Source organism: Lithobates pipiens, unplaced genomic scaffold (genome assembly GCF_037356315.1).
Source record: "Lithobates pipiens isolate NorthernLeopardFrog02 unplaced genomic scaffold, aLitPip1_a1.2 Scaffold_19, whole genome shotgun sequence".
NCBI lineage: Eukaryota > Metazoa > Chordata > Amphibia > Anura > Ranidae > Lithobates > Lithobates pipiens.
In genome coordinates, this window is record NW_027507764.1 from 357,335,823 (window position 1) to 357,349,190 (window position 13,368).

General features: G+C 41.5%; 1 protein-coding gene across 2 annotated transcripts in view; it reads right to left on the reverse strand.

Moving 5' to 3' along the window:
* RANBP9 (RAN binding protein 9) overlaps positions 1 to 13,368 on the reverse strand; it is a 99,882-nt gene that overhangs the window by 10,294 nt on the left and 76,220 nt on the right. For both annotated transcript variants that reach the window (XM_077492219.1, XM_077492218.1), the window contains exons 8-11: positions 7,844 to 7,952; positions 7,579 to 7,670; positions 4,833 to 4,980; positions 212 to 333 (exon numbers count right to left, since the gene is read on the reverse strand). In XM_077492219.1, coding sequence (XP_077348345.1) covers positions 212 to 333; positions 4,833 to 4,980; positions 7,579 to 7,670; positions 7,844 to 7,952 — 471 coding nt within the window. The remainder of the gene's footprint in view (positions 1 to 211; positions 334 to 4,832; positions 4,981 to 7,578; positions 7,671 to 7,843; positions 7,953 to 13,368) is intronic.

Sequence of the window (13,368 nt, forward strand, 5' to 3'; positions counted from 1 at the left end):
GATGGAGCAAAATAATAATTTTATAACTACACTGCAATACAGATGTTAATTAGAGTTCCAAGCCCCAGTAGGAACCTGGAGTGGCAGAAGACATCTCTGCGTTACTAAATAAAGAGGTCGCATGCAATACTGGATTGCCAGTTCAATGGGAAATCCCCATTAGGCTAATCCTAAGTAACTAATGATAAATGCAATGAATATCACGGCAAACCCATTTCTGTGTCACATTCTTCCACTTCACTGTCATGCTTTGTGCTGCCATTAAGAAATCCATTAGATGAGGCTGCAGCAAACCCATTGGAGTAGTGATCAGTCTCCATTTCTACATCACTGCTGTAAGAAAACAAAGCATACCTTACATTAGCAAAACGCATAGCAAGAAGGTGCAAACATTATTTTACAGAGACACAAAGGGCAAAGAAAAAAAAAAAAATTGCTGACACAGTCCTCATCATGATACTAAATACATAATACCGATTAACGATCACCTGATTTATTTTATTATATTAGGCATGTGTCTTATTGATAACCTGAAAATATTTATAGCAGCAGATAAAACCACCCTTCTCATAAGACCACACCGTAAGGTAAATGCTCTGGTACAATTATTGCTAAATTTGCCACTACTTCTGTGCTTAGTCATTGTTTTTAGTTTTGGATAAAATGGGGAAGGAACAGAATCTCTATCAGATTGTTAATGTTAACTGCAAAAATAATTGGACAAGCGCTTCCAAAACCTTCTTTATCCTACTTAAGTATTTGTATGGTTGTGCGTGTTCCTAGTCCCTCACCTCCTGTCTGATTAAATCATTGTGGGTCGCCCAGTCTCTTCAGCTAGGGAAATGTGAACAGATCCCCTGCTGAATGAGAGCAAAATGGAACAGTTGCTTTTGTGACTCCGTGCCCATTTAGTGTCTAGCTCCATTAAAAAATGCAGCTTTCTGGACACGTTAGAACTATGGATGGACTTGCTTCTGATTACATCGGACTATTTTTCATCTGTCACATTTAGGTAGGAAAGACTGAAAAGGGAACAGATCTTCTCCGATAATTTTTTCTATACCCGGACAGCATAAGGCAAGTGGAATGTAAATGCATGCATGTGAATTTAAATGGATGTGGATGTCACGTGAAACTCACATTGAGCTTCTGATCAGGTCCACCTGAAAAACTGACTACCTGAGTGAAGGTGCCCCAGTAGGGCAGGAAGCACTGGGAAGGCTCTTCAACCCTAGACAGCAGTAAAAAAAAACTTGACAGGGGGTTCCAATCCTTCCACACTTTAAAACAAAACTTAAAAAAATAACAAGTATAGCCTGCTGTGTGCCAGATTATCTGACATACCCCAAATGTCTGTAATTTTACAACAGTAACCTCTAAGTCAGTGGTCGCCAACCTTTTGGACCTCACAATTTTGAATCCCACGGACCACCAACATGAATATTACACGGCTTATACACACACAATGCTCCAACTCTCTATACATGCAGCAGAACCCCTGGGGACCACCAAAATTTTCTCATGGATCACTGGTTGGCGACCGCTGCCCTAATTAGTATTGTTTTGAAATATAAATACACCTTGGTTCTTTGAATACATATTGTTATATAATATACTATTATGCCTCAAGTCCAATAGACACACTGAAAACAGCTAAAGCCCTAATAAAAGGAGGGAGTTTACCCCCTGAAGATCCGGGGTCACCAGATCTTCTGCAGCTCTCCCCGATCACCTAGGGCAGTGACGGCGAACCTTGGCACCCCAGATGTTTTGGAACTACATTTCCCATGAAGCTCATGCATTCTGCAGTGTAGCTGAGCATCATGGCAAATGTAGTTCCAAAACATCTGGGGTGCCAAGGTTCGCCATCACTGACCTAGAGGATAAGAGGAGCCCGAACCTACTGCTGCCAAAGCCCTGGCAAGACGGGAGGGCTGAAGGTCTCTAAAAAAAAAAAAAAAGGAGGAAAAAAAATTAGGAGACCCTCAGAGCACCTAAGAGATGCTGGCTCCCCTCCAAAAGATGTTCCCCTTCGGGCCGGAGGAAACACAAAAACTGAGGTGGGGTACGGAGGTGCCTTCCTTTAAAGATCTGGATGAAGTAGCGTTGCCTGTGGTCCAGTGGGACGAGTCACTATCAGGTGCTGTCCTGAAAGACGCCTTGGGAAAGTGTGACTATTCTGGGAATAGAAGGCATCGCGATTGCCACAATTCAATATATGCACAACTAATTAATAGCGCACTGAACAGCTCTTTTGCTTTTAGCCTATTCTACCATTAGCATAGGCTGCAAGTGCATTATTGATTAAAAGTCAAGATATCAGGTCTCTTGAAGGAATCACTTACTGTGTTTTATTTGCCACAATCAGTCTTTTTTATCAGAAATATGTTTATTGAATTGTGGTAATAAACTGGTCCAGACAATGATGTATAAATTGTAACAAGGTACATAGATCAGCAAGTAAGCATCATTACACAGTGTGAGGGACATCATCGTATACTGGTTCAACAGAGATACAGAAGTTGTATATAGTACACCATTAAATGAGCAGAACATAGATTTGCTAGTGAAGGGACAGCGGAGTAAAACTAGAGTGTACCAAAGATGGGAATGGGAAGATTGAGGAAAGGGGGAGGGAGACAACATAGTGCCTAGGGAAGAATAGGGATTAATATAAAATTTGAATTGCAGTTTTCGTTACACTTTCAAATAAATCTGTAGCTTTCATTTTTAAAGGGGGAAAAAAAAAAAAGGCTGAAGCCTAGGGCAAGAATATTTGAAAGCTGAAATTCAGCCATTTTTTTTTCCAACAGCCTTAGTTGCATTTTTTTAGCTGTAATGAAGCATGTCCTCCATTGTGGAGGCTGCTGGATTCTGTAGAAATCTTCACTGAAGGGATGTCCTTCCTCTTCCTGGATCTGAATTTCTGGTGCTGTGGAGGAGGGGGGGGGGAGGAGGGGGGGGGGGGGGGGGGGGGGGGGATAAACGCTTTGGGTCTCCAGGCCGAAATGAACAAAAGATGATCCGGCAGGGAACCACAGCCACTCCTGCTCTCTCATCCATTGAGAAAAGTTGTTTCATGGATTACACTGCAGGTAAGAGGATTTGTGAATGGGGGGAGGATCTTGTGACTTATCATACCCTTCCCTCTCAGATCATGTTACAGGAATCAATGAAAAACTTTACCAAATGGAGAGGTGCAGGTCCGACGTGCTGTTGCTGTTCATCTGTACTGCTGTACTGCCTGAAGACCTAAAACTATCAACCACTGCAGTGACAGAAGTTCAGAGCCAGGAAGAGGACCTGCATCCCTTCAGTGAAGATTTCTACAGGATCCAGAAGCCGCACAACATGGGAAGCAAGCAATGAGACTAAAGCTGCAGGAAAAAAAATGTGTTAAACTTCAGGGTTTTAAGAAAGAGTTCGATAGGGAGCCTCTTGTTACCATAATAAAATTGATGTGTAGGAAAGCCTAAAAAAAGTCAAAATGTTTCTTTCATTTACATGTGCAGTTATACATCTACCTATTAACCGCTTGCTGACCAGCGCACGGCAATGTACGTCGGCACAATGGCACGGCTGCGTAAATGGGTGTACCTGTACGTCCCTTTCAAATCGCGAGCTAGTGGGCGGTCGTGAGCATGCACGCGGGTCCTGTGGACTCGATGTCCGCCAGTGGCCCGCGATTGTGGGCATGAGAGGCAGAACAGGGAGGTGCCTATGTAAACAAGGCATTTCCCTGCTCTGCCTAACAACATAACAGGGTTCTACTGCTCCCAGTGATCAGGAGCAATGATCTCTGTCATGTTCTAATGAGCCCATTCCCCCACAGTTAGAACACAGTGAGGGAACACAGTTAACCCCTTGACCGTCCCCTAATGTTTAACCCCTTCCCTGTCAGTGTAATTTACGCATTAATCAGTGCATTTTTATAGCACTGATCTCTGTATAAATGTCAATGGTCCCAAAATAGTGTTCAAAAGTGTCTGACGCAATGTCCTGGTCATGATAAAAATCGCAGATCGCCGTCATTACTAAAAAAAATACAATAAATAATAAAAAATGCTAGAAAAAAAAAAAAAAAAAAAAAATCGATCCCCCATTTTGTAGACACTATAAATTTTGCTCAAACCAATCAATATACGATTATTGCAATTTTTAACAAAAATATGTAGAAGAATACATATGGACCTAAAATGAGGAAGACATTTAAGTTTTTTATATATTTTTTGGGGGATATTTATCATAGCTTTTTTCTTTTCCAAAATTGTCACTCTTGTTTATAGAGCAAAAAATAAAAACCGCAGAGGCGATCAAATACCACCAAAGGAAAGCTCTATTTGTGGGGGGAAAAAAAGGACATAAATTTTGTTTGGGTGCAACATCGCACGACTGCGCAATTGTCAGTTAAAGGGATGCAGTGCCGTATCGCAAAAAGTGCTCTGGTCAGGAAGGGGCTGAAGTGGTTAAACAAACCTGGAGGAAAATGAGCATGGAAAAAAAAAAAAAAAAAAAATGTGGCAGAAGGGGGTTAACTAAAAATCAGACCTATTTAACACAGGTGATGTCAACTCAGTCTTTGCCTGTGCCCTTTATATTTCAAAGTGCTCTTCAACAGCCTTTCCCATATAATGCATTACGGGGACTGCACGGAAGCATGAATGAAATGTATGCCTTGCAAGCTGATATTCTGGCAAGTCAGCAGGAATGCGGCAGTGTGCAGCGAGTCACACAACAGGCTGCTTTGCAGGAGCAGCACAAACTCAACCTGACAGTTGTCAGAAAATTTGTGTCATCAAGCAGACCATTCATTCACAGTGGGGACTCCTTACCTAGGATAGCTGTTGATTTGCTGTGACATTGTCATGTTTATACTGTTAAGCTCTGTTACATTAAGGCTGGAAGGCTGGTGTTTACTACGACTGTGGGACTGGTGAGCTTTGTTGGATATAACGCCATTACTGCAGTTGCTATCTGATCCTAAGAAGACAAAAGTAAAAGACAATTGCTGTAAGAAAACCATCAAATACATAATTATATACAAAAGATTGGTTATACACAAATATTACATGCATATTTTTAAATAGGTTATTGAAACAAAATAAAGGAAGATGTGCTGGTATACAACATATAAAAATAGTGTACAATGTTAAAATGTATGTTGATAAGCTTTTGCATTTTACAGATAAAGTGTGATAGCACACATTGTGATTTATTTACTAAAGTCAAATCCACTTTGCACTACATGTGCACTTGGAAGTAAAGTCGCTGTAGATCTGAGGGGGATATGCAAGGAAAATAAATAACAGCATTTTTGCACATGATTGGATGATAGAAATCAGCAGAGCTTCCCCTCAGATCTACAGCGAGTCTACTTGTAGTGCACAGTGGATATGCCTTTAGTAATCAACCCCAATGTCTGCTTGACATCCCCCCCAATGTTATTTTTTTTTTTTCACAGCAACAGTGATGTAGTCCTATCCAAAAGGAATGCATAACGGAATGTGGGTGTCTGTACCCAATACCCAAGTTGAATCCCACAAAATTGCATCATTTAAAGCTGACCAAGTTTCATATCACTTTAAATAGTTGGTCCAAAATGCTGCAGTGTCTCTAAGCACTGTATGTACTGCATGCAACTTCAGCTACATATAGTACACAGTGCTGGGTTTCCGGCTGTGAAACAGACACTTCCGTCTCGCACCCAGAACAAAATGGAGTCAGGCTAAGCAGCGCTCAGCCGATCATAGGCAGCTTTGTAATCTGTGAACGAATACAAAGCTTCCTCTGATGGGACGAGTCTTAGAGCATGACATCATCAGCCCGCCCCTCCCACTCAGCCAGAGGAAGCTTTGTATTCAGAGAGATGTGTGATCTACCCCAACTGCCAAAGATGTGTACTTTTATTCAGACAACTAGGCTATTCAGGCAGACCTACAAGACAGTTTAGCCAGGTCCCTTGTCTTACTTTTCTCCTTTGCAGTTAGGTATTACAGGTTGGTCATCAACCCACTCCCAGCCTGCTAAGAGAACAATAATGATATATCAGCACCCCGCTAAGGTCCTTATTCTGTTCATTCTGCCCTCTCCTCCAGTCAGAAGGCTCCAAGACTAGATTAACAGCACAATGCAATACAGTGGAGCCCGATTAGTTCCCAGTGATGCTCCTCCATCTTCTTCCAGTCAAAAACCTGGCAGACTCATACTTAAAATAGCTGCACTTAAAAATATATTCAATTAGAAGCAATTTACAGCCATTCTAAATGGTATACTTTTATATTATATCTGACAGGAGTTCAGCTTTAATGCTAGAGGCATGTGCAAGCATTTGGCTTTGCCTTTTTTTAAAGATATTAGGTTTAGTTATACAGCATTTGCCATGTTAGGCGTTGAAACAGAAAAATGTATTATCAAAGCTTAGTACACACGATCAGAAAATTGGATGCAAAAAAAACCGCTCTCAAAGTGACTGTACGATAATCTGATCGTCAGACGATCACAACAGTTCATGTGAAATTATCCGAAGGGACAAACAAGAAAAATTTCTCTTGTACAATAACAGAAGGAGCAATTTTTGTTTAATTAGTACAGTATTTGGTTGAAAAAAAAAAAAAAATCAAAAAAAAATCAAAAAAATCAGAAGACCAAGACAACACATGCTCGGAAACTAAATAATACATCACTTCTGAAATTGTATTCTGTCCTATGTGAATTTTTGCAACCTTAGTAACCTCTTCATCTTTCATATGAGGGAAAAAAACAGACGATTATTCTCCCAATATTCTCATCCTGTGTATCAGGTTTAGCCGCTTGCCGACCTGCCATCATTATACTGCGGCAGGTTGGCACGGCTGCGCAAATTGCTGTAGGTCGGCCGCTTTAAGAGCAATAGCAGGCAACCATGGTGCAACCCCAGAGCCGATGTGTGTGGCTGCGATTGCTCCACAGAGAGCCAGAAAGGCCGCGCAATTGTCAGTTAAGGTGATGCAGTGCAGTATCGCAAAAAATGGCCTGGTCATTAAGGGGGGTAAATCCTTCTGGGGCTGAAGTGGTTAATGCAGAACTTCACTCCCCAGGGCATGATGCCTCCTGTCCACCCTTCCTCTCCGCCGCTGCAGAAATCAGGCTTTTTTTTTGGCCTTTATTTATTTTTTTGGTCTGGCACCCCCCTCCCCCATCTCGTATCCCAAGAGGCATAGTCCTTCATTGGGAAAGGAGGAGGGGACGGGGCCAGGCACCATTCCATCGCTGAAGCCGGAGGAGCTGGTAGCTGACCGATGACTGAGGGGAGTTCATAGAAGAAGCGGATCTCAGCAGGACAATGCTGGATCCGCTGGGCAGGTGAGTAACTTAAATGTACAGGACCTGAAACCAGGTAAATGGGAGTTAAGCAAAAACAAAACAAAAAGGAGTGGGGGTGGTGGTAGGGAGGGTAAAGTTCCACTTTAATCCTTGGGCACGGGGGTCCTCACAATGCATGTCAAGCTTCTAAAACATTAAACACAAACAACATACTGTACAGGATAACAATGTACATAATTATTGTTTAATGTACAGTTCCATAAAACGCTCATCTACCTGAGTAACTGTCTTGTGATTTGGGACTGCGACCTCCCAGACATCTCACCTCACTGTCAGTCCCGTTCACCATTTCTATGAATTGCCTTACTCTGTAGGTAAAAAAAAAAAAAAAATACATGAATACAGATTATACTTTTGTCAAAAGGCATTTTCCCCATTTTAAAAATATATTGAAATGAAGATCTATTGTACATGAAGTGCAGGCAAGTGTAGTTGTCAATAGATTTAAGAGATCGTAAATATAAAAAGACTGGATACTTACTTTAGGGTGAAAAAAAGATTAGGATTTCTCTCTAGTAGGTTGGGGTATAATTGTTGTGTGGTTTCAATAGCTTCACCCATTCTTCCTGCTAGTACCAGCTTCTGGATCCCTGGAGGGCAAATAAATAAAATGCTTACTCCCTTGGTATAAAACTACTCTATGAAATATTTAACAGACGTCTTGAAGCTTTGCTCCTTTTGGCATGGAGAAAGAATGAACTGCACAAAAGATTAGTAGTAAGCGAGCAATATCAGTGTTATCAATATTAAGCGGCAACCTGCGAACAAAGGAACTGTCTGGTCCTTACTATCCCGTTTCCCAGAAAATAAGACCTAACGTGATTGTCGGTGATGGCTGCAATATAAGCCCTACCCCCCAAATAAGCCCTAGATAAAGTCCTCGTAGGTCTTATTTTCAGAGTAGGGCTTATTTTCGGGGGGAAACAGGGTAGGGCTTATATTGCAGCCATCACCGACAATCAGACTAGGTCTTATTTTGGGGAAAACAGGGTATAAAGTGGTGCTGCATGCATATAGTTGAAGTAAAGAGGAAATAATATATAGCAGTTTGGCGTCCTAGTAAAGTCGACTGAATGAAAAAAATATATCCTGCAACACCCATCTCTTGATCAGCTTTATAAGCTAGTAATTCCACTGGGAGTTTAACAGCATGTAATCGCACAGCACAACAGTAATGCCTTGTACACACGGTCGGACATTCCAACCCCAAAATCCGTCGGATTTTTTCCCAACGGATTTTGTCCGAAACTGGTGTTGCATACACGCGGTCGGACAAAGTTGTCGGAAAATCCGATCGTTCGGGAACGAGGTGGCGTTCATTGCATATGATGGGACTACGTAGAGGCTAGTAGCCAATAGCTTTGGTCTCCTAATTTGATCTGAGCATGCGTGGCACTTTGTCGGTCGGAATTCTCTACAAACGATCGGGAAAAGTCCAATCTGATTTTTTTTCTCTGAAAATTTTAGATCTCAAATTTTTTCCGTCAGAATTTCCAACAGAAAAAGTCTGATAGAGCCCACATACAATCTGATTTTCCGACAATATAATCCGATCGGACCTTTTCCGTCTGAATTTCCGACTGTGTGTAGAGGGCATTAGTCTTTATGCTAGCCATACATAGTTTAATCTTAAACTTTTTGTTAGGTTTACCAGAAATTACGCAGTATGACAGCATACTTGACTATATTCAAAGGAGACTGAATAGAGATAGCACATTCACATTTCAAAGTGTAAGACCAGCTTTAACGGAAAGCCTTTAAAATTGCACTAAAACTTTCAACACTAGTATAACCAAGGGCATCTACCTCCATTATTCTCCACTTTCACACCATTATTATTATACAGGATTTATATACTGTCAACCGTTTACGCAGTGCTTTACAATAAAAAAGGGGGGCAGTACACTTACAATACAGAAGGAATAGGAGGGCCCTGCTCGTGGAGCTTACAATGCCTATTACCAACCTACAGGTGCTCTTTAAAGAGGAAAGCAAGCTTAAAGCTGGGTTCACACCATTGCGGATTGGGTGCGGGGTGCCTGCAACAGCATATCTCCGCAGCAGGTCCGATGTGTTTTTCAGAAAAACACTGAGTCTTTTAGTCCGTTTCAGGTGTTTTACATCAGGTGTTTTTTTCTGAAGCCAATAAACCCCCAGTATGTTATTCTATGTGTCCATGCACACATAGGCTGTTATCAGCGGTTTTTAGGAGGGGCGTTTTCTGGTTGGAAAAAAACCCAGAACTAGTGGGTCTGAAGAGAAGTTTTTCAGCTGTAAAAACACGCCAACACTGAAAAAAACACCAAATGCGGCAAAATACAAAAATAAATAAATATAGAGACAAAACTTGTGTTTTTAACGCCGAAATGCTACTGGCCTATTTATTATATCCAGTGTCCATGAGGCCTTAAAGTGGAGGTTCACACAAAAATGGAACCTCCGCTTTTTCTCTCCTCCTCCCATGTCACATTTGGCACCTTTCAGTGGGAAGCAGATACCTGTATAATACAGGTATTTTGCACCCACTTCTGCCTATTAAATGCACAAGATGTCTATTGCCAGCACTGTCCAACAATACAACTTCAAAGTTTTAAAGCTGTATTAGGCCAGTTGCACACGGCATAAGAATTTGCTAATCTTTATACTCAAGATTTTGTTGACAAGAACCAGAGTAAAAAGAATGCTTCATATAGATTTCGCGTAAACGCGTGTAAAAGGCACATAAAAGGCACATAAAAGGCACATAAAAGGCGTACGAGAGTAAAATTCTTCTTCATTTCCAGTATTGCGATATACGTGTATATACACACACGTGGAAACATGCGTATGTGTGTAAATTAGTGCACTCAAATGTAACAGTCTCTGTTTTACTGCTCTGTACTCATCACTCCATTACTCATCTTTACGCAGCTGTGCGTTTGGTTCCCTAGACAACAATGCATCCAGATCAGTAAAAAGTGTTTTTTCTTTACTCCTGTGTGCAAAAGGCCTTAAAACCAAATACAGTAAAACCTTGGTTTGAGAGCATTTTGCAAGACAAGCAAAATGTTTTAATTAATTTTGACTTGATATACAAGCGATGTCTTGATATACAAGTAGCGTCATGTCACAACGGAGTATAAAAGAAGAGAGGCACCTTTAAGTGCATCAATATGGTTATATTTAATGAAGGTACAACATTTATCAACTCACATGGTTGATGATTAAAACAGGCACTTCTAATTACGCAGGCATCCGAGGTTAAGCTGTCCACAGAGACATCCTCCACACCGCCACCAACTTCATCCCCTCCACGCTTTCAGATAACTCTACTGCAGGGTAGTCTTCCGGGGCACGTTTGCAGATACTATGCCATATACTGACAGCGGTGAGAGCCGGTGGTGCGGAAGAAGGTCTTTGTGGACAGCTTTACCCCGGATGCCTGCATACTTAGAATGTTTCCGAAACAAAATATGCTCACAATCCAAGGTTTTACTGTATATTACACAGCTTACCATTCATTAGATGTGGTGGTTGCATTATTTTTTTTTAGGCTTTTTCGATTTTCAGTAATACTTTTTTCCCCCTGTAATAGAGTGCCTCAACTCTGGATGAAGGCGCACAGGGGGTACCTTTGGACTGCAGCATTGTCAGTTTGGGGGGAGGAGAATGTTAGATGGACAAGCAGATTTCAATACAGTAAAAATTTAAGCCAAACTTAAGCTAATACTTTATAAGCAATTACAGCAAACAGTTTTTGCCCTTTAGGGACAAAGGTTTTACATAAATAAATAATAGCTCATCACTGTAAGCACCCCTGCCAGTGTTAAAGGGTTTGTCTCATCCCTGTAACCAATACATTTGCCGGAGAGCATGTTCTTTTGAAGAACTACAAAATGAAATAGAAGAAAGCAAGCCTAAAAAGGAAAACGAATGCAGCCAACACATCTAAGAATTTTGGATTGAATACTGCTTTAACTATATGGTGCCGTTGCCCACACCTACTGCACAGAATTTTTCCAACTGTCCCAGACATTGCTGGCAATGTCTATCTTCCCCTGGAGCCATGCTCCATGTCTGGCGGGATTGCCGACAACTACCACACTTTTGGGACACCGTCTGATATCTACCCAAAAATAACCTCAAACATAAGCCCTTAAGACTCCACAGATAGGTCTTCTATCCATAATTCCAGAGTCCCTAGCTAAGATTAAGGGCCTTCTCTGCTTCTTCCTTTTCGCTGCCAGAGCAGCGATTCCATAGACACTGGATCTCAACATCCCCACCAACTATGAAAGAACGGGTAGATGAGCTGAACATATTAATGTGGATGGAGGAGTTGACAGCCCAACTACTTGAGATTTACATGATTTATTTCCTTGGATAATGTTCTGTGATAGCTATAGCTTTCAAATGCCATTGACCTGAGAGACATACTCTCTCTTCTCTTTGGACCAGATCTTACCATCTAGCACAGTGATTCTCAACCAAGGTTCCGTGGAACACTTGGGTTCCCTTTAGCATTGGGCAATTTCTGCCTCTCAGATAAGTTCCCCCCGACAGGTAATTCTTCCCAATGACCACAAGTGTAAGGACCATTCTCCCCACTGACCATCACACTAATGTATCATGAATTGTAGATTTCAAATTTTTAGCAGGGGTTCCCCCCAGACCAGAGAACAATTTCAAGGGTTCCTCCGAGTTGAAAAGGTTGAGAAAGGCTGATCTAGCACCTTGCTTCAACATACGGCAAAAGCCCAGGCAATCAAACAAATGATTTATACAAGTACATAAACTCTTTACCCTTTCCCTTCCCTCTCTCTCTTTCCTCCCCTACGTTCCTCTTCCGTTACCTTCGGAACTCTCTCAGCCCTCTCCATTTTAACTCAATGTGGACCTAAAATCAGTTACTCCGGAAAAAACTTCTTCCTTTGTCTCAATGGGAAACGTAATAATTTTTACCAAAGGTTTCCTGATGCCTAAAAATCTATCATCAAGACTCCCTGCAGAGCAAAAAGGATGGCGTAGCGAGGATATATATTGAAATCTTTTTGCTTCTTTTTGTGGGAAGAAGAACATGCAACAGGTTGTCAGTTGGATAAATAATACAATTTCTGCTGTAAAGCCACCATAAAACAATATCAAGTTTATCAGAGAGACAGACAGAGGTTAGGAACCCTTGGCATATAGCACAATGAAGACAAGCTAGAATAGAAAATAATAATTATGAAATGACTGTTGGTAGCCCTATGCACCCATTAACATTTGAACACTGTTAAAGTGGAATTTCACCCTTTTTTTTTAAACTTCCTCTGATTATAATGCACATCCAAAGTACGGTAGTACAGTAAATGGAGATCATTTTTTTTATTAATCCCTTATTTTAATGCAAAATGCATTACCGATCCCCAGTTACCTAGGTGAATACATAATTAGGCGATTCCCTTGGACTCCCGGGATATCAGCGTCATCTATCCCAGGAGTCTTCGGGCAGCCCAATAGTGAAATCTTGCCAGAACAGGGCGGGAGCTTCCGCTGTGACCATCATTGCTTTTGCATCCAATCAACAAAGCGCGTAATCAATGTGCGTCACGCAGTGTCATTATTGCGTAGGTGCGAGATCGGGCGGCGCATGCTGGGTATCCAGCTGCACCGAATCCCAGAAATACACAGGAGTGGGGCTTCAGATGCCCACATCCTCAATAGCCCCTGCCTGCTTCAGAGATCAAATAAGAGATTACAGATTTATAAATAAAAACTATGAGGACAATTATAACAATCTCCAAACTAGAGAGTGTGCGTACTAAGAATAATGGGGGTGGTTTTATCATAAAACTGCTTAGGAGACTGGAGCCCCGCTTTAAGTATCTTGAGAACGAGCAATGATGTTAGCTACAGGTGACCACGGGTCTGAACAGCACTTTGATACCATAGGTCAGTGATGGCGAACCTTGGCACCCCAGATGTTTTGGAACTACATTTCCCATGATGCTCAGCTACACTGCAGAGTGCTTGAGCATCATGGGA